Here is a 27,661-nt window from a genome sequence, read left to right on the forward strand (position 1 = left end):
TGATACATATTTTACACATGAAATGAAGTGTAGATATTACAAAATGGAATATAAATAGCAACTATCTATTTGATTAACTGCTATTAATTAATTTCATTTATCCGTAGAAAAATATACTTGTCGTTGTATGCTCAATTTAAACGATAAAAAAAGCAAGTAAATTTGTCTTATAGTTTTATTTTTATAATATGATTATTGATTCTTATTCTATTATAATAATAGATCATATATAATTTGTTGTAAGTTCAATTTAAACAATGATAAGTGCATTTTAATAAGATTGAGTGAGTATTGAACTCGGAATAGCTAACGTGATCGAACGATAAATTATCATCATATTCACAATTAGTATTAATTTGTTTTAAGACCAATTGTAGTTTGTACCTTTCTCCTTCAATCGCCATCTCTTCCTTCAACTTTTTTACCCTCTAATTGCAAATTTATTGCGATTTATTAATTTGACTATTGGTGTTATTCGAATCTAGAGTTCAATGTTTACCATTTCAATCAATATTTTTGCTATTTTACCCACAAAGATTCATGTTGTTTTAAGTTATCTTTTTCTCTTATTTCTAATTCGCTTCTTATGTGTACGTGTTTAACCATATTTGAAATTTGTATCAAAATTCAACTTGAGCCACCCACTTCCCATAGTCTGATGGAATCAAAATTCCAGCATAATAAGCAAAGCCCACTTCTATTTTGTTAAGTGATTTACTCTGTCCTTAATTTATTTATGTGGGGGAGAAATACGGGGTATGTGCAGGCCAATGACACTGTGCGAAATGAAAATAAAATGACAATACAGACGATTGTCTAGCGATCACAGTTAAGCTCTTCGGATCATTTTATATGTAACTAAATAATAGTAACATCGTTTGTTCAACCGAAGACCGCATAGCGCAGTGGATTAGCGCGTCTGACTTCGGATCAGAAGGTCGTGGGTTCGACTCCCACTGTGGTCGGTATTTTTGTGCTAATAAATGGGCTTAAATTTTCATCTACGTTGGCCCAAAACTGTTTTTTTTTATGTATATATTTTTAGACTATGTTTGAGTTTTCATTTTTGTTAGTTAATTAATGCTTAGTTATTTGATTGGTGTTATAAAAATATTTAATCCAAATAAAATTTTATTTTATTATTTCCTAATAATAATATAAAAAGTAAATGTACAACTTTTAAAAATGTAGGTGCTTAAAACAAACAATCAATTAAATTGAAAAATATATATGGCATCTTAAAGAGAGAGGGCTTGATAGTGAAAATCAAAATCAGCAAACTCAGCAGAGCAAATCTTTTGGGCAATGAAGCAATTGTACAAGCAATCGAATGCTCGAAGAGATGAAGATATAACCGTTTCCGATACTCCACCATACCCTCCCAAAGCCTCGAAGCACCCTCGATCTCTCCCAAGATCCATCAATTACCTCCTCAAAGAACAGCGCCTTCTGTTCATCCTAGTTGGTATCTTGATCGGATCCTCTTTCTTCATCATCCAGCCCTCTTTGTCCCGTGTCTCTACTTCCTCCTCCTCTGATCCCCGCAACCACATTTCCGACCGAAGCAGCGAATCCACGCTTGATTCATACGATCCGAGGGAATTAGGACAGAACTATTGGCGTCCGAATGGGGTGGGAAGGGTGCCGGTGGGAATACGGGGGAAGAGGAAGAGGATTGTGGTCACTGGTGGGGCGGGATTCGTGGGTAGTCATCTGGTGGATAAGTTGATTGCTAGAGGGGATGATGTGATTGTGATCGATAACTTTTTTACTGGGAGGAAGGAGAATATTGTCCATTTGTTCGGGAATCCGAGGTTTGAGTTGATTAGGCATGATGTGGTTGAGCCCATTTTGCTGGAGGTAGATCAGATCTATCATTTGGCGTGCCCCGCGTCCCCGGTTCATTACAAATATAATCCTGTCAAGACTATCATATCCTTGTTCTTTGATGTTATGGCCATTTTTCGTTATAATTGAGTGTGACAATGTGTTGATGTGTGTGGTTAAGTGCGTGTGCTGGTGAATTTGTTTATGTTTCTTATTGTGATTTGGCTCACACAGTTTGGATAATTGCTTAAATGGTTGTAGATCATAATCAGAGCAAGATGGAATAGATGTGTGTGTGTATTTCTGACTCTGTAGATATATTCTTGCATAAATTTATAAATAAATATGAGTTCTCATACTTGCTACTATGATTATATTACTTGCAACTATAATTATGTTTTGAAGTGTGTAAAATGTTATGAAATTTCATCTAATTGAACTGAAGCAAATGATTTTGGATTTCCTCTAATTGAATTACTTAATTGAGTGTGGGAGTGCAACTTATTTGCCGCATGTGCAAATGGCGATATAGCCTCAAGTTTCCCAGTTGAGGTAAGCTTTTTACTCAGAAAGTTTGCTGTGTTTGTAAAATATGTATCGCTCTTTAAATTCAAGTGCTTTTTCCCCTATGGCATTTTGAGTGTTTTCATAGGATTTTGAATTGTCGTGATCCTTGACGCATGCTTACAAGACAAATGTGATGGGTACTCTGAATATGTTGGGCCTTGCAAAAAGAATTGGTGCTAGGTTTCTTCTTACAAGTACGAGTGAGGTTTACGGTGATCCTCTTGAGCATCCGCAGAAGGAGACGTATTGGGGACATGTGAATCCCATAGGTGAGTGCCATCTTCCTGAATTGAATGCTAATGTGTTTGTTTATAATCATTTTACTGTTTCTTTGTAAAGATTTATAACAGAATAATCTTAAATAATCAGGTGTAAGGAGTTGCTATGACGAAGGGAAACGAACGGCTGAAACCTTAACTATGGATTATCACCGTGGTGATGGTGTTGAGGTATTTAACGTGGACTGTGCTCTGACTCGTTCAATTCCGTGCTTTGCATACCAACCATTTGGTTTTCGGAATTGAGTATGTTTTGGATATTTACTAAGGTAGTAGTGTCAATGAAATAACTTTTGCATGTAAACTTATGCTATATTATGAATGATCGAGTAGTTGATTTGACTGTAAACATTGCGTATTGTGTTTCCCAGTTTTGAACTACCTTAGTAGGAGAAGAACTAAATTTACACTGTTTGCTTGCACCTGGCCAGCTGAGGAGAGCAATTTTCCGGCGTTTCTGAAATTCCTCCTTATCAAACTAACTGATCTCTATTGCATTTGAGTAGATAATTGATTGCTATGAATTTGTCTATATTTGTAATGAGAGCATTTTAGCCACCATGAGCATCATTGGAAGGAACTTGATAAAGATATGTTGTGGCATTGAGTCCCTAGTCGTGGTTCTTGTAGTATACTGACAGCGGTGATATCATTGTTTTTCCTTGTTTAAGGCTATTCAAGATCTCATTGTCTAATTGCCATTTTCACTCATACAGGTGCGCATTGCCCGTATTTTTAACACATATGGGCCTCGTATGTGTCTAGATGATGGGCGTGTTGTCAGCAACTTTGTTTCGCAGGTTTGCTTTCCATGTTTTTTATAATTCAACAATGATGCATCAATTTACTTTTTGAGCATTCATGTTCTTATGACTGTAGCTGAACCATGCAGGCCATACGGAAGCAACCAATGACAGTGTATGGTAATGGGAAACAAACCCGAAGCTTCCAGTATGTATCCGACTTGGTATGTCATCTTTTCATGTTTCCGTGTGTAATAAACACTAAGTACTGTGACTGAGTTTGGTTTGATGAAGTGGAAAGCTGGAATTCTTGGGAGTGCTTTTTGCCTTAATTGCATCATCAATACTCAGTCCTACATCCTAGGAGAATCTGTCTTAAGAGCAATGTCCTCCTAAAATGAGTTCCATCTGACTGAAATTGAACTGACTTTTTAATGCGTAGCCCATGAAGTAGAAATTTATTTGTGAATGAAATACCACGTTTGTTTAAACTTGGCACGTTTTAAGAATATACGATAAACTAATGTTTACAAGGGCACTGTATACACTTTCGGGATGTCAGGTTGATGGATTGGTGGCTTTGATGGAAGGCGAGCATTTGGGGCCATTTAATCTTGGTAATCCAGGAGAATTCACAATGTTAGAGCTTGCTGAGGTTTGGTCCACATATTTAGTTTTCATCTACGTATCTCAAGTTTATGTCATATAACGTGCCTTATGTTGGTTTCTTTTGGACGTATAACAGGTTGTGAAAGAAACCATTGATCCTAGTGCGACCATTGAATTTAGACCAAACACTGCCGATGACCCTCATAAGAGAAAACCAGACATCACTAAAGCAAAGGAACTTCTGAACTGGGAGCCGAAGATTTCCTTGCGGGAAGGGTTGCCTCGAATGGTCACGGATTTTCGCAATCGCATCCTGAATGAAGATGAAGGAAAAGGAAACAAATGAGAATACGACTCTGTTAGTATACATCAATCGAGACCATGTTGTGTATATTGTTTGTTTCATCATATATATCTTTATTTTTCATTTTTTCGATTCACCGAAGTGCCAGCAATAGGCTTCCTTGTATATGGCTACTAGTGGTTTTCAGCATTCAGAATCTTCATAATTGGACTAGTCCTCGACAAGAACACGGGCAAGTGCATCTGTATGTTGTGATGTAAATGACTTTTGGTATCAACTGGATATTTAGAACTGAAAAAAGAAGGATCAAATTTCGAGTAAATATTTACATGGAGTTACCTGCTTGAGATTGTACAAGATATCAAGTCTAGTATTGTTATTTTTTTCCCCTTGTGTTTTACAGTTCGAAGATCCTAGCAAGTTTTCAATTGTGTGTTTTACAGTTCGAAGATCCTAGTAAGTTTCAGTTTCATAGTAAATTTTGCTATAATGAAAAGACCAATGTATACTGGCGCGTCACCCAATCTGGTTTGTGTGGAAGCAGACAAAGAAATCACACAAGGATGTGTGAAAGTGAACTGTGAAATGGTGTGTTTCTTGGATTTATATAGTGAATTTATGGAGGGTCACATGATCTTATGCAGATTCACGGCACACTTGGGGGGGACCCAATTTACAGAATTTGGTGACTGCTTAGATAAAAATGGGTACTTCCAGTTTTACTGGAATAAACTTGAAATTTGACTCACAGCATGAAACACGGTTAATTTCATTGTAGACGATGCATGCAAGATTTCATATACTCTACCCGTTCCAACTAAATAAATTTATTTGTCTTTTCACACATATTAAAAAAATGCCATCTCTCTTAGTTTAGTATGCTCAATCCAGTTAATATAAAATGTTTTATTATATTAATTTCAACGATAAATATTCTCATAATTTAATTTTCATGGTCACAAAAGCATCAGATTCCATTGATTTTCGAACCAAAACCAAACTTATGAGAGGTATACAAAGTGGCTACGTGTCTCATTCATTCATCCATTCAGCATAAAAAGAAATAATCCCATGTTTTTTACTCAATAAATATATATTTATTTCTATGATTCTTATTCTACATAGACCAAAGAATATTGCTTTTTGTCCCTACTAGTAGGAAATGGGATCTAATTTTTGGATTGATTTCAATTTACCTCATTCCACCACTCTTGTCAATTCCTATTTTACCTACGGTTATTAACTACATCAATTTGAACCCTCCAGCAATTTAGAACCCTACAATCGAAATATCACATAGGCCTATAAGTCGAGTCGCATATTTATAATCTAATAAATGTTCTTCGTATAACATATTTACGACTGTCCAAAACTTCTTGGTTTGATGATATGACTTTTCGCACATTTTGAGTAAATGTTCTTTGCATATTAATAATACTTGCTGCTTAAGAAGAAAAATTGAATCTCAGTGATCCAATTTTAGAGCGATGAACAATGTGAGGAGATACAAAAAATAAAACTCCTCAGGTGAGAGACAACCAACGTGACGACAATAGGCAAGAATCAAAACAATGGCAAAGTGGAGCTAACCTAAATTTCAAACACACCCCTGAGTTTAAATATATTTGAAGAAACACCCCTCTGGAAGGCTATACAAAATCATGTGGAGTGAACGAGGCAGAAATTAGATAATTTACCTCTGAAAATTCCATTTAAAACTCGTCAGAAATGTCGTCCTTGCCAACTGTTCGAATTAGATATAAAAAAATTCTATTAAAGAAGATGCCGCCAAGTATTTCAGGGAATCCAATCCACAAGTGTCACCCATATTAATTTTTTCCACCTTAAAATTTACGCACTCCCATGCTAATTTACCAACTTATTTTTCAACAAAAAAGTTCACTTTTTCTCACTATACATGCATACACGAGTGATTGCGTGGCATATCAAGTCATTTACATCATGTACAGATTTGATAATAATGTTACAAATTCGACAGGTCGAAAGATATGTTCAACATTTTACAACATGTGATCGAACTTAGGTTTCTTTTCACTACACCACTAAGAGAGTATGACCCATGCCGAGGTATTTATTTATATAAACATTGCCAAAAAAAATATATATATATATTTTCAAAATTGAACAAGAAAACAAGTTGTTGGATAACAAAATTTGTAGTATTTCTTGAGGTACAAAATTTGACGGGTAGGAAACAACAAAGGTGTGCTAGTTTTCATCTCTCTTCTTCCTAAACCTTGGAACCTAAACAACTCAACACTCTCACACCAATAATCTCATCTTCAAAGAATCCCGAACTTTCTTTTTCTCAGCCCCCACAAAACTGATTTCTTAAACCATTATATCCCAAGATGAAGAAAATGGATATATTCTGCACATCACAAGTTTCGACGGCCATTTGCCTCAGCATGGAACAACAACAACCATGGATATCCCCTTCTCCGTCTTCGTCTCTTCTATTTGGTCGAGCCCTCGACCGACACAATCCCATTATTCGTGACTCAAGAAGAATACCGAAATCACTCCCTCCTTGCAACATTTCTCAGCCGCCTGTCTCCCCCAGGCCAATCAAGAATCAAGTCAAGCAAAAGAATACAAAAAACCCTCCAAAGGGAAACGGCGATCAAGCCGAGATCTCGAATGTTCTCACTACAAAAGGAACTGATGAAAAAGTTTCAAATGATCATGATGGTGGGAATGATAACACTAAAGCTGCTGTTCTTGCGAGGAAGAGCTGGAACTGTACCAGGCCAGGTGATTTTATCAGCCCTCCCGGTTCTACTAGGTATTTGTTGAGTGATAAGGCTGTTCCTAGTGCTGATCCCGAACCAGGATCTAAGCAGTTTCCAGCTGAAATTTCCAAGTCTGAAGCGCTGAAAACAGAGGACTCGTCTTCATCTCCAGAGCAGGTTTCTTTTATGTATACACTTCATGTATTTTTGCTTGAAGTGCTTATCTTGATTCTTGTTCATCTTATGTCATGGCTGGTAGGCTCTTAAGCAGTTAGTTGGGATGCAATTGATTTTTCTTAAATTTGCTATTTTTATGGTTTTGTGTTGCAGGTGGTTGTTCTGAGAGTGTCACTGCATTGCAGAGGATGTGAGAAAAAAATGAGAAAACATATCTCTAGAATGGAAGGTATGGGATTCATATGGTTGATGCAAGTTCTCTTTTTGCCCCCTTTGCTCCATTTCTTTATGAGCAAATGTGCTACGGTTCAACTGTGACATTATTTAGTTTTCTGTATAGGCCCAATCAGTAAGTGTCGTGACTAGCCCATTATAAATTGTAGTCTTTGAAGAAACTCAAGTATGATTAATGGAAGCAAAGCGGATGGAGTGACGTTCTCCATTTTCTCTTATTCTTCTTCTGATCTTCCTTCCAGATTATGCTGTCATTGGTGTCGATCTCTCAGGAGTTTCACGGTTTTTTCTACTTAAAAAGCTAGTATTTCAGATACAAGCTCTCTTTACGAACCCGTCACCCAAACAAATTTTTTCTACACCGAACCATTGTTGTAGCAATAATTCTGGAACTGAAATCTTCTCTCACAACTCAAACACCATGTCAGTTTAGTTGCTCGTCACACACGCATAGGTGAAGGGATGGGAGGTTGTTTCTTGATTGAAAGTTTATAAATTTGCAACAACCATTTGATACGTGCGATTTCCCTCAGAACTTACTTCAAGAATTCGATTAACGATATCTGCGTAACTAGCTAAATCTTGCAGGAGTCACATCTTTTGACATAGATTTTCTAGCAAAGAAGGTGACTGTAGTGGGGAACATTACACCATTAAGCGTCCTATCCAGCATATCTAAGGTGAAGAATGCCCAACTCTGGTATCCTACAATACCATCTTCAATCCCACAACTCAGTTTGAGTGACTCAGAATTCAAGGGAGGGTATAGAGTAGCTGGTGAATGAATCAGAAACTTGGCGAATGACTTTTGAGAGTTTGAGGGATGTTACCTTGAAATTTAGATTGATGTAAATTCGCTATCATGTTATTGTTTCGTTGATGATTTGAGAGGTTAGGAAACTGGATTCTTCACTGTAGTCTGACACGTTCGTACCGATCCAATATTTAAACTATTTCGTTTGCAATGATATTTTGTGCTCGATCAAGACTTAATTCACCGTATTGAATAGCTAGAGTGTTTTTTCCAAAAAAGAAAGGATCATATTCCCAAGATATGTCGGAATCCAACAGATAACATTAACAGCCACTCGTTAGTTATTATGAATTAGCTCGACTAATTGGTGCTCCAACTTCTCCGGCACCAAAACAAAACACGCAAGTTAGGATGGCCAACTGTTTTCTACATTTCCTACATCGTCTATCGACAACTTGAGATGAGATCGCTTCTGGTAACTTAATTTTTAAAGATAATTACTTCTATAATTATATCAACATATATATCGACTATTATCTTTTTCGACAGTGCAGCCACTACCTTTCAGATGTACTACCAACTGGGTAAACCTGCAGAAGAACACAAAGAACACAGACAAGCTCAAGCAGAAAAGTCTTTTGTGAGAAGTGAACATGAGACCCAAGCTTCTCAAGTTCCACCAATTCAGTAACCCCTCTTAAGAGTATTGTCTAATATTTCCCCTTGTTCATAGTAATTACATTTTGATGAGAAATTCAAAGATTGCATGCGAATTAGCCATGACTAAACTCCCAAATTATTCATCTCATTCTACTTTAAATCTCATATCAACACGCTGAAGAAAGGGTTCTTCAAAGTCATAAGTATAATTTGTAATGGCTAGCGAGCAACATGTAATCGATGACTTTATCATCAGAACTATTCATAGCAATACCACTGCTCATAATAACTATTAAACAACCCTCGGTCAATTATAGCATATTTTCCGACATCATTTCATAAAATCTTTAGCATCACCACTGATCATTGCCTTCATATATAGATATAACTAACATGAAACCGAATAAAAAGAAACACAAACACAACCCAAACCAGTGTAAATAAACATAAAACCTATGTCCCTCAACTCTTAGCCGTAGCTCTTTCATTCTCCAACTTCTGGGCAAAAACTTTGGTGGCAATCATATTATCATCGAAATAACTAGCGTACGGGTGACCTTTTGGAACCAATCTCCGATACTTCTCGAAGCTCTTCTCTGCTTCACTGTTCTTCCTCAGAAGAGTATAGATTATGCCCTGACACAAATAAGGCCTAAAATCCCTAGGCTCCTCCTTTACCAATTCTTGATAAGTTTTCAATGCGGTTTCATATCGCCCCTCAAGAACTCGAATTTGCGCAAGCAAAAGCTTAAAGTCTCTCACGTCAGTCTTTTTATTCTCCTTTTTACACATATTCATTGCGTCCTCAACTTTTTTTTCAATGGTCTCCAACTCTTCACTCGAATCGTCCTGCGAGGCCACAGTTACTAGACCATGATAAGCTTCCACGCTAAAAGGATCCTTCTTCAGAAGCTCAGTGAACCCATTTTTCGCCGATTCTGTGTCCCCACTATATGCATACAAATGGGCTTTCAACATTGGCCATTCTTTCTCGTCGGGATCAAGATCGATTAACTTATCAAGAATTTCAACAGCCTCGGGGATCTTTTTGCTCTTTATCTTGATTTCCATCAAATCTTTGAGACCATCAATATCATACGGGTTTGAGATCAAATGTTCTTCAATTGATCTCTCTCTTTCTTCATCAGCAACTGCATCTTTCGTCGAGGAGTCGACGGTGGAAGGGGGGAAAACCGGAGCAGAAATGGCGGGTTTCAACACGAAATGGAATTGGGATATGAAGAGAGCTGCGGCAGTGACTGTAGCGATGAGAGTGGCTTTGAGTGGGGCCAAAATTGGATTTAACGGAATCCCGGGGGTTTTCCGAGGCTTAGTTTGAAATTTCAAGAAGGGCTCAGGGTTATCGGGGTTTGTACATTTCGAGTGTTGGAAAGCGGCTTTGATAGGGGCGTGAAATAAGAGAGGAAGAGGAGGAGCGGGGGTTCCGAAGGAGAGGGAGTAGCAAGGCACGGTGAAAGATGAAGGGCGTAGATAGGTGGAGGTGATGTGGGGTTGGTGACGGCGGGTGGCTTTAGCGGCAGTGAGATTCAGAGTGGCCATTGTTAGGGTATGGAGCTCTAAACCCTGTTGATGGAGCAGGGTGATGACTCTAGTTATCTCCAATTTTGACTGAAGTTGCTTTTGAGTAAAGAGGAAAAGCGCTATTTACAGTTCCAAAAAAACGAAGAAGCGCTGTTACTAATTTCTAGTAGGCTTTTGAAAATTGGGGCTCAAGCAGTGGGGGGATACAAATAGAGTTTTTTCAATTTTTATTAACTACATCAAGCGAAATCTACATCAAGCGAATCTCATGCAATTGTCTCAACTATTCAAACGTAGGGATGAATATTTAATAATATATGTGTGATGTTTATTGTGGGTGTCCCCCCTCCCTTGTAAAAATAAAAAATAAAAATAATATATGTGTGAAGTCCGATGAAAGATTAATAAGAGTGAATATGTAATAATATATGTCAAGTCTTTTGAAAAATCAATGTATCTGACATATATTGATAAATGTTCACCTTTATATGCATGTTAGAGATAGTGTTCTAAAAGTAGCATCTCAATTTCTCTTGTAAAGATAAATAAACGAGTTAGACTTGGATTCAGCCTGAGCTTGGGTTGCGAACTCACATAACAAATTTGGCTTACAAACTCAAGTTGAATCGACTTCAAGTCACCCTTGATACTATCATACTGATTTGGTTAGAATGTGAGCCACTGATGTTTTAGGCTCCCACTGAACTTTCATGCTAATCCATTGCATGCTCAAGAAAAAAACCAAAGACATGTATATCTCATCCACACAGTGATGTCTCTTGTCTCCTGTAACAAAAACAAGAATGTTGCTTCAAATATCCACCCAAATGCTTCCAAACGCCAAAAAAAAGGATACTTGATAAATTCAATTGTTGGCCATTTCTTGCCAAACTCCAAAAAAAAAAAAAGGCTAAAGTGCTCGTGTGACAATTTTATTAGAAAAACGTAAAAGAAGGCAATTCTTACAAAAAGCACAAGAAATCAGTGATGTGCCGCCACATTGGGGATCAGGGAGAGAAAGATGACAAGATAATTGATGTGTGTCGATGATCCTGAATATCGACATCATACAGGCATTAAAGAGTTCCCACCACATCTATTGACTGAAATTCACCGTTTTTCAAGATTGTATCCACCATGAAAAATCACTTATTAGATTTTAGTTGGTTCTTGCCGTGGAATTTAGCTGCCGATTCTTCATCTTTAATGTACTTTTATGCATTATTTTGTTTTCTTAAGCATTAGTCAGACGAGAAAAATGAGAACAAGGAAGTTGTGGTAGATGAGTTTATTCCGACCATGAAGGCTTTTGACGCTATCAGAGTTTCCATGTAAGTGAGATTATTTTTATTTAATATTGATTATAAAAATCGATATCTTCTATCAACTCTTATAACGTCATCGCGTGTTTTGATTGATAGATAATTTTAATTTTTCAAAATGTTCTTGGTCGTGACTCAATGTTATACCAATTATATCGAGTAATAGATAGAATATCTAGAAATTCGAACAATTTCACAATATTTGTCTAATGTTGTATCATACAAATAAAACTAAGAGTTCAAATTTTTGTCCAAACGACAAAAAATTGTGGATAACATGTTGTTTTTAAGACTGTATCCCTTCAAAATGGATTGAGATGAATATGTGAACAATGTATTACTTTATTGTTATCTTCCGAAAATCTTTAGATTGTGATTAGATTGATGAATATGAAGTAATTCATACTAACACAAAAATATAGATAATGTCTCACATTACATAAAAAATACCAATTTTGATTTGTGTATATGCTATCATCTCGTTTCAAATAGACAAAAGCCTGAAATCGCCGATAACATTTGAGGCCCATCGAAATTAAGCCCACTGACTACTATTGGTCAATTACATCTCGTTTGACTTTTTAATTGAATAATGTGTTAATTACCAATTTATGTATTTATCAATAATAATAATAATTGTATCTGAAGTTGATGGATGAATAAATATGTTTGGGTTTTATTTATAATCAACCAATCCGGGAGTGACATTTGATAATCCAGCATTTGATATATCTGTTTTCTGCAACCCCCAAACCCTCTCAAAACCCCAATTTCAATTCAACCATGAATGGCAGCAATCCCTCCGCTACCCCCAATTTCGACAACCTCCTCATCCAATCCCTAATGGGTCGCCTCAATACTCGTACTCCTCCCTTCCACGCGCCGCCTTTCTCGGCCGATAAATCTCTCGAAGACCTCTTCTCCGACATGCTGCTCAACCTTTCGGACTCTGAATCGGACTCGGATAACACCGATAATCCATCCTCGTCGTCGAAAACCCAGCTCGCTAGAGAGGAAGCTAAGCTCGAGAAGGAAATCATTCGCACCATTCTTAGTGGTGAGATCGAAAAGTTGAATCCCAATACTGGTCAGGCTGTGACAATCGGTGGGCATCATATTTGCGTGGGTTTCCATGAGGAAACTGGGTCCGATTACAGAGTTTGGGAGTGGCACGGGCATATTATGTTGTTTGATGAGGATAATGGGTACACGCCTGAGTATATTTATGGTAATTATTTTGAAAAGGTTGTTGCAGGGAAGATGAAAGTGAAGAAGAATAAAGCAAGTGACGGCGTGGATAAGCGTGAAAAGGAGGTGGAGGAGAAGGCGGTGAATATGGGATTGAAGGAGCTGATTGACTCGGTAGAATTGGGCTCCAGTCGGATTCTGCATCGAAATTTGAATGCCAGCTCCGGATCACCAAGGTATGTATGCACATGCTAGTTTAAGATGTATCTTGTTTTTTGTATTTGAAAGTTGATTTTCAGATTGTTTCTAATTCAATGGATGTCTGAAACGTTCGATGTCAAATGTTTTTGCGGAATTATGATTATTATTTACAAGCTATTGGGCACGGCACACTCTATTTAGAACAAGTTGCGATTCAAACACCAAAGAATTCATGACAGCCTATACATATATTTGTTCCCCTTCAATGTCAGTAATTCTTACATTTAGTTTTTGACACCAAGAAATAATTATGACTTTAGTAGTTTTCCCATCCAATCTGAGATAGTTTTTGCTCTTTCGCCTATTGAATCTTAAGAACAACCCTTAAGCATTCACTGTTATTTTACAAATCTGTATAGCAAAAAACACTTTTGTAAGTTCTGCTTGCTAAGTGGGTAATTAAACAACTATGGTGAGTTGGTGAAGTCTTTAAATTTAATGTCCTTTTTTCGTTCAATTTGTTTTCTCTGGCAGCGGCTTTGAAATTTTCAGGGCCTTACTCTTGCTACTCTTCATGGATCATGTAGTTTTGTGTATTTGATGTGTAGTCATTTGTTTTATGCTTGTAAAATGGCGCTTGTGAAAATTTAAAGTTATCTCTTGGCTGAGTTAATGCTCATGGCCTTAGATGCTATGAGAAAAGCAGGCATACCTTTCACAGACAACTGTGAATAGAAAACAATGAGGTCCAAGTTCTATATGAGTTATGATTTGAAAGACATATGGTTTCTTTTCAAACTTATTAACTGTGACTTAGAATTAGGTATGGGGATCAAGAAAATGCCGTGACTTAGAATTAGGTATTAAGATCAACTATCTAGTTTGCCTTTGGCCACAGAACACTCACAAGAGGATAGAATGAAAGGAGTAAAACAGTACTAGAATAGACATTCTTGCTCCATTATCTTAGGACCTTCAAAATATTGAGGGGCAAGAATACTGGTAAACTGTTTCAAAACATTTGCTAACTTGAGTTGCATGTGTTGATGTTAGTTTCATTGCCAGTCCCTTTGAATGTTTCTTGTATTGGTATGTTTATTCTTCTTGATATAATTTGTTTGCCATTACTTATGGTAACAAATCTATATCCATATCCATGTGCATATGCGCACATTGTACTTTAATACTGCCTGTGTTTGCTATACTTCTTCAAACCATTTACTTCTCGATTTCATTTGTGAGGAGAAAAAATCTCAAAACAAACCTGAAAAAGAAAGAAAATGGAATTCGATACTTTTTCAAAATCGTAGTACTATGCTAAATTTCATATATAATGTGATGTAAACTCAAATTTCAAGTGACGTAGGTAGGCATCGGATAACTACTTTTTCAGTATTTGAAGTTTAACTTGAAAAAATCTGGACCATTGAAGGCTGTATTTTTCATTTTTTGACAGGTTCTAGCTGGAAGGTCTCACATAAGCTCAAGGATCAGTTTTGGGATAACAATGAAGGCACAACTTATTTTCTTTGGTGCCAATTTGGTCACGGTGATGACAATTAAGTGCTTTATCTTCATTGAATTATTCTGCTCGATATTCAAGGACCTTGGTCAGTAACCCTTCTCGTTTTTTTCCCTTAATTAAGGTATAAAAAGAAGATCTTACTTCTACGTTTTCTGGATTTATATGAAATGTGGTGTGTTACTCTGCATTGCTTCAGCTACTACATGCTTGAAATGTTTGTTTGACATGAAATGCTTGCTCTGGTGTATTCAATATAGGAGATTTAATTATTTTTAATTAATTTCGTAGATTTTAAAGTCTTGGATTTATTCAATTAAGATTTTTATATACTTTATAGAAGTCTATTAATATTGTAAATAGACTTTCATAGAGTTTAAAAAGTCAAGTGATATTCAACATTGACTTTAAAACTCTACAAAAAGATAAAGGTATTCAAAATTTCAATAGATTTTTAATAACTCAATGATATTCATTAACATACAAAAATTAAAGCATAAAATACAACTATAAAATGTCAAAAATTGTATTTGATTCAAGCCAAATATTTTGAAAGATTTATAAAACTTCTAACCTTCGCACAAGCTCTCCCTATCTCTTATATAATATTTCTTTTGCTCTACATGTTTCTCGCTTTTCTGGCCGATTGACCTTCTCCAACGGAGTTGCACTATTTTGCAAAATGGCGCGCCTCCATTTTGGCGCAGAGCTCCTCTTTGTTTATTTATTTATTTATTTTTGTTTTTATTTATTATAAATATTATTTAAATAATATTATTATATTATTTTAATAATTAAATATATTTAATTAATAGTATAATATTGATTATATTATTTTAATATAACTAATAAGAAACAATTGAAATAAATCAATATTTCGATAATATTATTTTTTAGAGTAAGATTTGAAATAGATGGATTGAAGATGAATATTGTATTTGGTGCAGAAATTGCACTATTTTAAAATAGAGTTGCTTTAAAATAGAGTTGGCAAAAACTTGTTTGAGACGGTCTCACGGGTCCTATTTGTGAGACGGATCTCTTATTTGGGTTATTCATGAAAAAATATTACTTTTTATGCTAAGAGTATTACTTTTTATTGTGAATATGGGTAGGGTTGACCCGTCTTACAGATTAAGATCCGTGAGACGGTCTCACATGAGACCCACTCAATATAGTTTGGGTTGGAAATGGCATAAATTAAGAAGTTGGATCCCAATACCACCGAGATGAATTTGAAAAATAATTTGAGTCAAACTTTAATTTCGGAAAAATAATCTCTCCGAGGGTTGTTTTTCAAAATATTTAACTAAAGTTATTTTATTAACTGTCCAGATTTTTTTTAATCAATCAAACGTGATAAAGAAAACGTAAACTTGATTCAAACAGGTGTGGAAATTAAATTAATTTGAAAATGTGGCGTTAGCATACCGTATATATAAAACATATGAAATTTAGAAAGCGATTTTGTGTAGTGCATGTACAATTTTTTCAGTATATGCGTAATCTAATCGCATTGCCATATATGGAAGTCCATTCAAAATGCAAACTGCCATTAAAATATCTATAATTTTAAAAATGTACCATATTATTAATTTTCACTCACATAAGAAATATAAATGCTTCAAAAATTAAAAGGTCCCCTTATGTGTAAAAAAAAAGAAAATTTGAGGAACAATTTGGTCAAATTTGTTTTTGAAAAATAATATTTCTTTATTATATTTATACATTAATGTTATTTTGCTTACTGTCTCGTATCAAGTTAACAAAACAAGTGAGAACAGTATTAAAGTATAGTTCCTTCTCATACTAGCATTCGAAGAAAAAATTAGACGAAACATGCAGCATTGAAAATGGGGGTATTCCTTTTTTAACCTCCTTCAACTATTTTTTTTTTTTTTTAAGAAAATGACATCGTCAAATATATTTTAAATACAAAAAATTGATAAAATAACCTCGGTAAACTCTTTTTTTTAAAAATGACATCCTCAAGTATATTTCAAATACACTTGAAGATGTCATTTTTAAAAAAAATGTTGACCGAGATTATTTAATCAATTTCCCCCCGTTGAAAATATGTTATTCGCACTTTGATTATTATAAGTATATAAAATCCCATAAAATTTATTATAATCATATTATTTTTCAATTATTCTCGGAATCAATATATTTTATAAATGAAATGATATTAAAGTAATCTAGTGGTGCACGACAATAGTTATATTTTTATATTATAATAAAAAGATCGAAAAGATAGACCGTGCGGGAGTATAAATGTAATTTCATTTAGATTAGATATTTACGGACATAACTTTTCGGCGTCCGATAGATCGATTCAGTGTTGAACCCTTGTTCTATTCTAAGCAATGAACCCGGCTATTTCTAGGGTTACGACGCCGATTTTCTCGTGATTCCCGATTTAAATCCAGATCCTGTTACAGTTTTTGCAGCAAGAAATCCCAAAGCATTTGGTTGCTCGTTTGATTGTTTTGTGGAATATTAAATCCAACAAAGAAATTGGGGGATTGGGAAATCGAAGAGCATCGAACGATGCATTCGGTGCCTTCTAGAGATCTGATTCTTCCCACGCGCTCTCACCTTACGTCCTTCTATGGAGGCTCGTTTTCTCATCGTCTGAAACATCTTGAAAAAAGCGATCGGCGTGGTAATATTAGTAGTTAACCTTCTGAGAACATTTTATTTGTTTAGAGATCGGTTTCTTCTTTCGCTTCGAGGGTTTTTCGCTGCCTTCTTGTTATCTCTTTACCCAATTTCCATCTCTGAGATTGTACTGATAGATCTTGGTTGTGAGATAACTCTGATTGGATTTGAATTATCGGATCATCCCCTTCTCTGTTGATTGGATCCCGTTTAAATATCGTGGTTCAGCTGTATAGCGGAGGAATTATTCAAGACTATTCAGATAAAAATAAGGTACTTTCTTGACATATTTGCACTTTGCATAGATGTTTTATTTGTTTGTTTATTGCTTCGAGATCATGCTTTTGGTGGTGAAATTGTGCTCTTAAAGAAGGAATTAAGATGAGTAGCGGGTGATACCTAAATAACCAAGTTGCTGCTAATTGGTGGAGTTTTGTTTATTGTAGACCAATTGCTTACCTTAGGTTATCAAATGAACGTGTGGGTTTTCTCAATGGAAATATATGTATTTATGTCAAATGATGTATCATGTTTCGATTCCACCTTTTGTGTAATCTTTGTCTTTACGGGAGAATCGAAATTTTTTTCCCAGGTGAAGGTCAATAGGAATTATTGTGCTTGGTTTTGAATGTGATATTGTGTTCCAATCTCCTCAATTTGAGTCTTAACTTTTTACAGGTCATCCCTTTAGTCAGAACATCTTAAATGGAAGTGTGGGTTCCTTGTAATACTTCAACCCGTCAGAATATAAGCAGCAACAGTGGATATTCACTGGATCCTCACAATCTAACTCGTTGCAATGCAAGGGACATTACTATGAATGAACTGAAGACGTGTTTTACTGAATTTCTGAACATTCAAGACAGCCAAAAATCAAAGAGTGGCTTCTGCCTGTCTTCCGATAGAAATGCTATAGGTCATGTTGTGAAGAAGGAAGATGGACATGAAGACTCTAATAACAGTATATCAAGCAGTTCAGCTTCTGAAAAATTATTTAACGAGTATGCCACATTTACACCTCCTGGAGAGCTTGAAGTAGAGGAATTGTTTGGTGGTAAAGATATTCAGGAAACGGATGTTACAGCTGAGCTCCCTGAAGTAAATAGTTCTGTTACGCAGTCCTTGACTGTAAGTTTTCATTTGATCTCTTGAGAGTGGTATTGTAAGAATCGATTTGGTTGGACAATGTATGGTTTTCAATGTTCAGCTGTCATTAGGTTCTGGTACCGTTTGTGGGTCTCTTTAATTCATCCAAGGTAGGTTTCTATCCCATGTATGCAGCTTCCATGTGGCATGTCTATAATCATATACTCAAATGTGTATCCATGGGTCAGATTTTACCGTTCTTTTGGGTCAATGTTGAACAAATACGCCTCTTAAGATTCTTGCAGATAACACAATTGCATGACATTAAGCTTTTCAAGCCTCACCAATAATTGATGCCATTTATAATTTTTATATTTCTCTGGAATTCCAAATTTACTATTTTGTTTTTGGTGATTTGTTCTCATCAGAACAATCTTTGTGGATTATTCAGGCAAGTAAAGGTTTTGCCTAGCTTCTTTAGTTTGTTGAATTTTTTTTTCTTTCACACTTAATTACTGTTGTTTTATTGTTTACTTCTTTTCATGGTTGGCCCCTTTTAGATATTGAAATAGCTGTGGTTTTTGAATTGATTCTGTTCCAGACATGGATATTTAAGGCTTCATCTCTTGGGAAGTTACTGTTAACAGCTGTGATATTTTATTTCCTAAATCCTAACCGAGGCTCTTATCTTTCAGACTCCTGTTGTGAAGGTTGTATCTGCCATGAAAGGTAACCGTGAAAAGCAGGGAATACCAACTAAGAAGCTTTCTGTGACATGGGCTCCTGACATCTATGATCCAGTTCCAACATCAGTTTCACACTTTCCTTCTTACAATAATCAACAGTTCCGCGGTAATGGCAAGGGGCATGGAAAGAACAAGCAGAAGGGTGGCTCCAAATCTTTGCGCGGAAGCAAGGGAAAAGACAAGAAGCAAGCTCGAAAAAACAGTGTAAATGCCAACAAGTTCAAGCCTTTGTGGTGAGAGTGAGCAAACCCATTCTGATGAGTCTTTTCGCTGGAGAAATCTGCCCTGATTCGCATCCAGCACATGACTGCCTCTCTGTGCTAGTTCACTTTGTTTTCATCTCACTCATTGTGTATAAATAATGGGAGGTGAGATCTTGTTATTTTGTGAAACGAGTACTCAAAAGTAGTATCGTTAACATCTTTAAAAAGTTTAGCAACAAATGCTTATACCGTATATCATACGTACGTGTACATTACACCAGAAAACTACGGTTCACAAAAACAGCCAAACAGTCATGGGTACATTGTTGCCGTGTTTGGGTGGATCATCCCGGAGCCCTTTGCCTACCGTCTACTCTCACACGGGTTCTTCCGATCTAAACGTAGTAAACTTACCAATTAGAAGCGTGACAAACTTTTATCATAAGGAGAGGAGAACAATCCTTCAATCGTTGAATAAAATTACAATAGCTACAAAGATTGTTATATTTTTAGTTCCTAACAAGAAGGACAAGAACAGCTAGGAATAAAATGAAATGGTAAGAGAGAAGTGACTTTCAATATTAGTCTTGAACGGGAATTTGGAGATAGTAAATGAGAAGCCAAAAGAAAAGAATGTCATACATGGAGATTAGTTCGGAAATGTTAGATAACCTAATGCGAAATTTATGTTAAAATGCACTTGCATGGAAAAAAAGAAGGCACACACCTCAGATTCAATTGCGACACTTTTACTCACAAGATCAGTTGTATGAATGTCATGCATGGAGATCTGAGGATCTGATGCAGAAATGTTGAGGAATATAAAATAAAGCCATTATTAACGCGTATCAACTAAAAATGGGGTAAAAATTTATTATTAATAAATAAAAACTGAAATAACTGTTTAATAAATTGTTTGTTAGGATTTGTGAAGGAAATTTTAGGGTTTATGCTCTTTTCGACCATAACCCAACAGCACAAGGGCAACCGCCGAAACGTTGTACAAAAGTTTTTTAAGTTAGATTCACGAATTTATATTTAAGATTACCGTGTCTCGTATTTCTATTAATCCTTGTATATCATGGGCTTCATTGGGGTGTATCAAAAATTTACCGACCAAAAAACAATTTACAGTAATTTATTATATGCACATAATGAACTGACATTCATGTAATTCTTCATATATTTTAATAAAATGTACAGGATTAGCAAATAAAGAGGCAACTTCACTGGACTAACGTAGTAAATATAGAGTTTAATTAGTTTATATTTGCATAATTTCATACAATTAATGCATTGGAATCCCAATGGTGAATGGATGGTCTTTATAAACCCCACCAAACCCACCTCCCCCACATTCCAACCCCAAACCCTCCTCCATTCCACCGTACAAATTAGCAATTTAATGTCACAGAGGACCCACCGGGTGTATTTGTGCTGCCGGACAACCTCTCCGACCCTCTTCCGGAGGATGTCGCGTGGAGAAAGCAAGGTCAGGCAGCCGCCACCTTCCGCCGTAAGATCCTCCCAAGGCGGTGGAACAAATGCCGTTTCCCGATCGTTCTAGTAAAGGATGATAAAGTTTCTTCCCCGGATAAGCTAGCTGTGAATGCGATCGATCTGAGGTGAAAGATACATCCATTAAGAGTTTCCGTTTGATTGTTTTCGTAAACAATTTACTTTAATATATAATTTAATAGGATTGGTGATTTCACTTCATTTCTTGTTTATGGAACAGCTAGCTTGACTAATATGCGAGGACCATAGGAGTCAAAATTTCAAATTATTTGAGTTTGCTCACTACTATATCTGAGTCTGCTCCAACATTTGTTTCTATATCATTTAAAATACTACTAAAATAAAGGATACATAGCAAATTTGCTTGAATGATTTATTTTTCCAATGAATTCATTTGGGACACATGTAATGCATATATGTTATTTTTAGATAACAATACAATTAGAGAAAAAAACACATTTTCAAACCAACCGTGTAGGTGTAAAAATCAACAAACACAGGGGTGGTTATATTTTAATTTGGTCAGCAAATAAATGCCCATCTACCCATCCACTTTAGGACAAATCAGAATCACATCACACGACTCCTAGATTGAACCACAAATACATTTTAAACCATAACTTCATCGCTTTTTGAATCTTCCTATCTCATTTTTTAAGATGTCACCAGAAAATATGTGAATTCTGAATATTTTAAAACCTCTACACAAACATGTAACGCAACACTTACACACTAACTGCAGAAAATTGAATTATTTATGCTTCTATACCTTTGAATACGGAATAAAATCAAGTTTCCAAGATAAATTGGGACACTTGGTAAATCAATCATATTCGTTTTACTTTTAACAAAAGCTCGTAACCCGGAATATATGCTTCATTCGTTTCTATTTCACGTAAGATGAGAGCCCACCTAAAACAGATGCAATCTTGAGTTGGTCCGAACTTAAAACACAAAGGCGCTTTTTGCTGTTACAGATTAAGGCCTCAGATGAAAATGATCATCATCAAACCTCTTAACAAATTTTCTCTGTACATACATATATATGATTTTACCCATCTCAGGGGTTTGTGGTATCGATCAATCAATTGATTTATTGAAGGTTGTCGCAAGTTAATATTTAGTTCTAGGTGGCTCTTGATATTATAAAGCTTGTATAATTTTGAAAAAGACCAAGATCCAACACATTTTTATCTGGGCTATTTCAAGGTTGAACAAAGCATGAATATTCCGCCAAGAATGAAAATCACTGCCAACCCAACAGAGATTTCAGTACATTAAACCAAGAACAAAAAAAGGACGAAAACTACAACATACCTACCCAGATTAGAGACCAAACACACCCTTTACATATCCTGTTTTAACCCGCCCAGTTTTACAATACTAACCGCCAAATCCGTAGAGTGTGCGGCCTTGTCTCTTGAGCGCGTACACCACATCCATGGCGGTGACAGTTTTACGGCGAGCATGCTCCGTGTAAGTAACAGCATCACGGATGACGTTCTCCAGGAAAATCTTCAACACCCCACGAGTCTCTTCGTAGATAAGACCACTGATGCGCTTGACACCGCCTCTACGTGCCAAGCGGCGGATGGCGGGCTTTGTGATGCCCTGGATGTTGTCGCGCAGAACCTTCCGATGACGCTTTGCTCCGCCCTTTCCCAAACCCTTGCCACCCTTGCCACGTCCAGACATTTTCCTCTACTTCTAATGTCGCAGCGATTTGGCCTCCAAGTATTTAAAGCTGAGTATGTCGAGCTATTTCGTGCATTTGGTGGGGGATTGGATTATATAGGAGGTGAGAATCAGTGAGGACCGTTAGATCTCGAGGTGTGTCGACGGTAAATATTAGTGATCCGCGTGTTTTCAATGGGTTGTTATTTGCCGTTGATAAGAAGAACATCAACGGCTCACAACTCTTGTACAGAGTAGTTTGGGCCTTTTTTGTCCTCGAGTGTTTTTCGGAGGGGAAATCAACAAATTTAAAATTTTCGTTTGAAATTAAAATTAGACTCCGTGGTGGGAAGGGAAACATCACCTCAAGTTCTCAACTCATTAAATTAGAATTTTTTGAAATTTTTATTTGGATATTAATTTTATGGGGAAAATTTATTTAAAATCACTTAATTATATCTCTTTTTTACTTTTAGGAGTCGGTCTATTCCACCTTTTATCATCGTGTGCTGACCCAAGATGTGTGATGTACAAAATTATTTACTTTTGCTATTGGTCTTTCAGTAATAGATGTTGAGATCTTTCTTTTTTGGACATTATCTATGTATTATCCCACATTATAAAACATTACAACGACCTTTTTTGCTCAAAGAACACAGGCTCAAAGCACTTCTCTCACATCCTGGAACTTTGTCCCGACGAACCTCGTTCAGGTTCAGAATGGCCGTTTCGACACCGATTATGCGAACCATGATTATTCATATTCAGCTTTCTGACTCGTTGCATGCAATCCAAGCCGTGATTCTTTGGTCCAGAAGATTTATTAATGAAATTTTCCTCCACACCTAGCCTGTCTTCCGAAATGAATTTCTTAAAACTTTAATCACAAAAAAAGAAAAATCTAAAATCCGTTGAATGATATTTCTAGTGTCATGACCACACTAACAATACCAAAAGAATAGCGTATGATTAAAATTTGAGATCCATGAAAATGTCATAATTAAAATATCATATATAAAATTTAAAGATAGTTCGATTACATCGACTTCTAGACACTTTTCGCCCATACACTAACAATAGAAGATATTAATATGCTCAAAACTCAAATAGTTAACTGCCAAAAGATGTTTACAGAAACTGCAGCTCAACTACAAACCCATTCCACTATACATAACCTGCCAAATCATGTTGGAAACTGCAGTATCAAACTAGCTAGGTGAGGTGCCTTTTCCTTCTCTGACGTTTACCATCTTTTCCTATAAAAAATAACAGCATAAACAAATATTATAATATGGATAACATGCACATGCAATACCTATAATTCACAAGTTCAAATAAACGTGTTCACCCTGGCATACCCTTTACAGGATGTTTTGGAACTACTTCGTCCTCGATTCCAGTAATATTACCTTCCTGAAATTTTTCCCCACTGTATCACATTCACAGCTTTTAAAGAATAAGAAACATCGTTCAACACCAAGTTATTCTTACCGACCACAACATTTACGGGTGGAACAATAAAACAAGAGGGTTTCCAACATGAAATCCACAATAAAGAAATGTAAGAAACTGATCATAAAGGTTACAACATACCGCATCGTAAAGTGCCCTCTCGTTGCACCAAAATTTCAAAGTAGGCATCAGCAATCTCCCTGAAATTGTTTGATTAATATTACCGTCAACGTTTATATATGCATCCAATAAGCTAATTAATTTGAAAGGTTCGATTTCACCACCAAATGGGTAATAAATTGTAAGATTTGGCAGCCTACACACCTGATCTAGATCGACTCAAATTCAAAGATTTTGATGAGCCACTAAGAACGTTCTCCATGTCGCTTCCAGGAGTTTCCTAAACCGCGTAAAAGACAAAAATGATCAGCGGAAATAAAAACATTAAAATGATATTTGTGAAAACACAATGACAAGCATTATAGAACACATTAATTACACAAGCACGCAGACTCAGAGATTCACCGATGAATTACTGTTTCAACCAGGCACTTTTTTTGAATGACACTTTAAGGGAAGAGCTCAACAATCATTCATGAATCTTTGCCAAAACCAGCAGTCTATTAGCATATTAAGGTGTCTAGGATTGTATGTGAATCAAATAAATAAGCAATAGCAAAGAGTCACAACACCAGATTGCGAGATATAATAGCCCCAATATATGCACAATAAAATGATAACTAACATATGCCAATTTTCTTTTAGTCTTCATCTTCAACATGCCATCTTTCTCAGATATGCTACTCTCGTTTGCAACAGCATGCTCCTCATTATCTGCAGCACCATGCCGATCCTGGGACGTTGTTCCTTTATATATTGCTTGATCCATGCTGCCTTTAGTTTCAGCTATTCTCCAGTCCTTGGCCTGGTTTGGAGTTTCTGATATTTCTATAGGCTCTTTAAATCCAATGCCCCCACAATGAAAGTTTTTTCTTCCCCCGGGCTCAAAATTAACAGATTCTAATTTTACCTTTTCACAGGCTGACAGTAAAACGGATTTTGATCTAGTTCTATACCCCCCTGATATTGGATTTAATGTCTGAGTGGTTTTGTGTTTCCTTTGCAGTTTGCTACATGACCCAGGAGATGCCCCCCTACCCTTAGTTCGTCTATTTTCACTAGTTAAATGGCAAGCGGAGAGTATTCCAATATCCGGAGAAATGTTGGCATGCCCCCCAAACCGTGAGGGTGTTGATGCGTTCTTAATGGAACAATTTACAGACCTATCTGCTGTCATCTGATCTCCGTTAACGCATTTTCCAGAAGAAAATGTCCTTTCCAAATTCACTAGTGCGATGGAGAAGACAGATGTATTGTCCTCAGATGATCCAACTTCACTGTCACACTTTTTGGGCAATGTAATGGTTGAAGATTTAGTTTTACTGCTATTTCGCTCGGCATCCATTTCGTGTTGTGATTCAATACCCCTTTCATTGCTGTCTACATAGGAATGTTCACCTGGAACATAGAGAAAAACTATTGAAAAGATCTCAAGAAGCTAGCAAGTTACATAATAAAACAGTTTACATGCATTCTGGCGCACCAGCGTTCAGCAAATTAAACCCCAAAATATGTGTGGAGAGAGTTGTACCCATGCACTTTTCAGCATGCTCCTTCCAGTAAGGAGGAAAGCCAAAAACAAAATGGTTAAATACCTGTTCAAGCAATAACTGATACAAATATTAGCATTAATAACAATAGTTAATGGAATTAAAAATGCCCATCCAGGATTTATTGAAACTTGTAAAATATGCTCAACCATGTGCACAAAAACAGACATGAAACAAGCCGTAGAGGTAATTTCATTTTGAGTTCTTGAGTCTGGCAAACAAGAAGTACTGAATCAACTATAACTGAAGTCTGAACAGGTCATTCACTGAGTTCATAGATAACCTAAATGTCTTTAACACTAAATTACTCTGAATCATGTTTACTTTGCTGCTGCAATAATTTTCACACCAAGGTGAATGCTGACAACTATGGATTTCTCCAAATTAATCCAATCACAAATTTTTAAGTGTTCGGATGTTAAGTGCTAACTTCATGGAAAATATAAAAGTTAATGAACTTACATCAGAAGGGAAACCATTTTCCAATGTGCGGGCTTTGTTTATGAAGCCTTTGATTAGGACACATATCCCATCAGTGGTCTCCAAAGTAAACATATCATGGCTCTTAAGAATAGGGGCAGAGGAAAAAACTCTCATAGCTCGTTGCCTGCAGCAAATCAGACAAAGCCCTTCCATGAGAAATATACTTCTCCACATTTTCTGAAATGTTTAAGATGTAGAAGCGAGAAATAGGTATTGCCCCGTAAAAGATAAAGGGCTGTGATAAATTCAAAAAAATGCAAAAATATTTCTAAGTATCAGTACCTATTAAAGTACTAGACTGTTGATTATTCCGCATTTCACGAGCTTGACCTCATGAGAGAAACAATTTTAATACGATATGAAAGCCAAAACATAAAAGCAAAGAACTCTGAGAGCACAAAACAGTGTATATTTCATTAAGTTGGTTTGGTTGTTATATGGTGGCTAATATCTAACCTACTGCTATGTGTACGCCTTAAACGTTAATTTTGAGCCTGTAGTACTTAATCTCCGGCTTACGTAACTCGGTGTATCAGAATTTATCTATTCACTTTGCTGCATTTCATGAGCTGAAGCTTATAAAACAAGCGGTTTCAACAATACAAGCATTGGCATAACTTCAGGCCCTTTACATGACACTTAACAGAAGTAACCAGCTTCCAGAGTGCCCAAAAAAAAAGACCCTTGACAGTAAAAGCTACGATTCGACGAATAAAATGGTTGAACACAGAAAACCACCATATTCATTTACACAATCAACTTACTCTCGAGAAGTAAACCCGGAAACAGAGAGACCTCCACCTTGAGAGTCGCTTTCCGCCTTCACCAACCACCAGTCCGACAAACATACCTGGGAAAATTTCCGAAACATTTAACAGCGGCGAGTGCGCTACACAAATGACTCGATGCTATAAAAACCTACCGTTTTCAGAAAGTGAGATTTAGGACTGCTGTTGCATTTTTTGTTTGCGTCGCTGACAGGATTATCGGGAGTTGAAGAAGCCATGTTTGGTCTCCGATTTAGGCTTTTCTGAAGGAAGTTAAGACCAGAGCGCGGGAACATGGAGGGCTTTTTTTTTCTTTTTTTCTTTTTCAATCTCGGGGGAAAACCAAAAGATCTCATCCCGGCCTGTGTGAAATTAAAGATATTGAATGAGTACCTCGATTTTTTATGAATTGATAATTATAAATTATTTAATTGGTATATTTTACATTTAATTTAAAATATATTAAAATTTAATTATTATTAATAAATTCAATTAGTTAAATATTTTTATTTTCAATATTATTTAATTTATTTTACTGATTGATATTTTTAAAAAATATATTTATTTAAAAATTATATTATGATAAATAGTTATCAATTTTTTTATTATATTGATAAAAAAATATAATAAATAAATATATGTTATCATATCTAAGTGGTATGGTCTTTGGGCGACCAAAGTAAAATAAATTATCCATTTAGTTTTTCAAAATCTTATACG

The 27,661-nt window shown here is 36.0% G+C and overlaps 7 protein-coding genes and 1 non-coding gene across 10 annotated transcripts; 5 read left to right on the forward strand and 3 right to left on the reverse strand.

Moving 5' to 3' along the window:
• Positions 1-891: 891 nt before the first annotated feature.
• On the forward strand, positions 892-965 carry TRNAR-UCG (transfer RNA arginine (anticodon UCG)). Its single transcript has one exon. It is a non-coding gene; the product is annotated as a tRNA-Arg (tRNA).
• A 268-nt stretch (positions 966-1,233) lies between these two features.
• On the forward strand, positions 1,234-4,373 carry LOC140971733 (UDP-glucuronic acid decarboxylase 1-like). Its single transcript, XM_073434167.1, has 7 exons — positions 1,234-1,950; positions 2,519-2,663; positions 2,764-2,843; positions 3,389-3,472; positions 3,565-3,639; positions 3,978-4,070; positions 4,161-4,373. The coding sequence occupies exons 1-7, from the start codon at positions 1,306-1,308 to the stop codon at positions 4,368-4,370; spliced, it is 1,332 nt and encodes a 443-aa protein (XP_073290268.1). The 5' UTR covers positions 1,234-1,305; the 3' UTR covers positions 4,371-4,373.
• Positions 4,374-6,481: 2,108 nt separating this feature from the next.
• Positions 6,482-9,001, forward strand: LOC140971735 (protein SODIUM POTASSIUM ROOT DEFECTIVE 2-like). Of its 2 annotated transcripts, XR_012174364.1 has the most exons (4): positions 6,482-7,258; positions 7,412-7,487; positions 8,081-8,721; positions 8,815-9,001. XR_012174364.1 is itself a non-coding variant. In XM_073434169.1 (3 exons), the coding sequence occupies exons 1-3, from the start codon at positions 6,701-6,703 to the stop codon at positions 8,275-8,277; spliced, it is 831 nt and encodes a 276-aa protein (XP_073290270.1). In that variant the 5' UTR covers positions 6,482-6,700; the 3' UTR covers positions 8,278-9,001. The 2 variants fall into 2 exon arrangements, 1 of the variants encoding a protein (XP_073290270.1); XM_073434169.1 differs by having other exon boundaries at positions 8,081-9,001.
• Positions 9,002-9,198: 197 nt separating this feature from the next.
• On the reverse strand, positions 9,199-10,563 carry LOC140971734 (protein SLOW GREEN 1, chloroplastic-like). The gene has a single exon (XM_073434168.1). It carries the CDS (start codon positions 10,464-10,466, stop codon positions 9,369-9,371), a length of 1,098 nt encoding a protein of 365 aa, XP_073290269.1. The 5' UTR covers positions 10,467-10,563; the 3' UTR covers positions 9,199-9,368.
• Positions 10,564-12,475: 1,912 nt separating this feature from the next.
• Positions 12,476-14,960, forward strand: LOC140971737 (uncharacterized). Its single transcript, XM_073434170.1, has 2 exons — positions 12,476-13,194; positions 14,616-14,960. The coding sequence occupies exons 1-2, from the start codon at positions 12,554-12,556 to the stop codon at positions 14,620-14,622; spliced, it is 648 nt and encodes a 215-aa protein (XP_073290271.1). The 5' UTR covers positions 12,476-12,553; the 3' UTR covers positions 14,623-14,960.
• A 2,017-nt stretch (positions 14,961-16,977) lies between these two features.
• Positions 16,978-19,630, forward strand: LOC140971738 (uncharacterized). Its single transcript, XM_073434171.1, has 3 exons — positions 16,978-17,615; positions 18,021-18,470; positions 19,124-19,630. The coding sequence occupies exons 2-3, from the start codon at positions 18,048-18,050 to the stop codon at positions 19,409-19,411; spliced, it is 711 nt and encodes a 236-aa protein (XP_073290272.1). The 5' UTR covers positions 16,978-17,615; positions 18,021-18,047; the 3' UTR covers positions 19,412-19,630.
• Positions 19,631-22,097: 2,467 nt separating this feature from the next.
• On the reverse strand, positions 22,098-22,661 carry LOC140961959 (histone H4). Its single transcript, XM_073420765.1, has one exon. The coding sequence runs from the start codon at positions 22,588-22,590 to the stop codon at positions 22,279-22,281; it is 312 nt and encodes a 103-aa protein (XP_073276866.1). The 5' UTR covers positions 22,591-22,661; the 3' UTR covers positions 22,098-22,278.
• Positions 22,662-23,564: 903 nt separating this feature from the next.
• Positions 23,565-27,255, reverse strand: LOC140961968 (uncharacterized). 2 transcript variants are annotated; one of them, XM_073420776.1, is made up of 9 exons: positions 27,097-27,255; positions 26,939-27,024; positions 26,154-26,298; positions 25,673-25,736; positions 24,767-25,539; positions 24,346-24,421; positions 24,163-24,221; positions 23,928-23,982; positions 23,566-23,825 (listed from the first exon to the last, which is right to left on the reverse strand). In XM_073420776.1, the coding sequence occupies exons 1-9, from the start codon at positions 27,235-27,237 to the stop codon at positions 23,782-23,784; spliced, it is 1,443 nt and encodes a 480-aa protein (XP_073276877.1). In that variant the 5' UTR covers positions 27,238-27,255; the 3' UTR covers positions 23,566-23,781. The 2 variants fall into 2 exon arrangements, with proteins under 2 accessions (XP_073276886.1, XP_073276877.1); XM_073420785.1 differs by lacking the exons at positions 26,939-27,024; positions 27,097-27,255 and adding an exon at positions 26,457-26,926 and having other exon boundaries at positions 23,565-23,825.
• Positions 27,256-27,661: the final 406 nt, after the last annotated feature.

The sequence above is a fragment of the Primulina huaijiensis genome, chromosome 2 (assembly GCF_012295235.1).
Source record: "Primulina huaijiensis isolate GDHJ02 chromosome 2, ASM1229523v2, whole genome shotgun sequence".
Classification (NCBI taxonomy): Eukaryota; Viridiplantae; Streptophyta; class Magnoliopsida; order Lamiales; family Gesneriaceae; genus Primulina; species Primulina huaijiensis.

Bases quoted from the DNA above. Each gene is read 5' to 3' on its own strand.
- LOC140961968 (XM_073420776.1), bottom strand. From the start codon at position 27,237: ATGTTCCCGCGCTCTGGTCTTAACTTCCTTCAGAAAAGCCTAAATCGG. The intron at 25,540-25,672 runs GTACAACTCTCT...TCTATGTTCCAG, and splicing joins GCATGCTGAAAAGTGCATGG to GTGAACATTCCTATGTAGAC. The intron at 23,983-24,162 runs GTATGTTGTAAC...GAAAAATTTCAG, and splicing joins AGAGGGCACTTTACGATGCG to GAAGGTAATATTACTGGAAT.
- LOC140971738 (XM_073434171.1), top strand. From the start codon at position 18,048: ATGGAAGTGTGGGTTCCTTGTAATACTTCAACCCGTCAGAATATAAGC. The intron at 18,471-19,123 runs GTAAGTTTTCAT...CTTATCTTTCAG, and splicing joins CTGTTACGCAGTCCTTGACT to ACTCCTGTTGTGAAGGTTGT.
- LOC140971737 (XM_073434170.1), top strand. From the start codon at position 12,554: ATGAATGGCAGCAATCCCTCCGCTACCCCCAATTTCGACAACCTCCTC.
- LOC140971734 (XM_073434168.1), bottom strand. From the start codon at position 10,466: ATGGCCACTCTGAATCTCACTGCCGCTAAAGCCACCCGCCGTCACCAA.
- LOC140961959 (XM_073420765.1), bottom strand. From the start codon at position 22,590: ATGTCTGGACGTGGCAAGGGTGGCAAGGGTTTGGGAAAGGGCGGAGCA.
- LOC140971735 (XM_073434169.1), top strand. From the start codon at position 6,701: ATGAAGAAAATGGATATATTCTGCACATCACAAGTTTCGACGGCCATT. The intron at 7,259-7,411 runs GTTTCTTTTATG...TTTGTGTTGCAG, and splicing joins CGTCTTCATCTCCAGAGCAG to GTGGTTGTTCTGAGAGTGTC. The intron at 7,488-8,080 runs GTATGGGATTCA...TAAATCTTGCAG, and splicing joins ACATATCTCTAGAATGGAAG to GAGTCACATCTTTTGACATA.
- LOC140971733 (XM_073434167.1), top strand. From the start codon at position 1,306: ATGAAGCAATTGTACAAGCAATCGAATGCTCGAAGAGATGAAGATATA. The intron at 2,844-3,388 runs GTATTTAACGTG...TCACTCATACAG, and splicing joins ACCGTGGTGATGGTGTTGAG to GTGCGCATTGCCCGTATTTT. The intron at 3,640-3,977 runs GTATGTCATCTT...TCGGGATGTCAG, and splicing joins TCCAGTATGTATCCGACTTG to GTTGATGGATTGGTGGCTTT.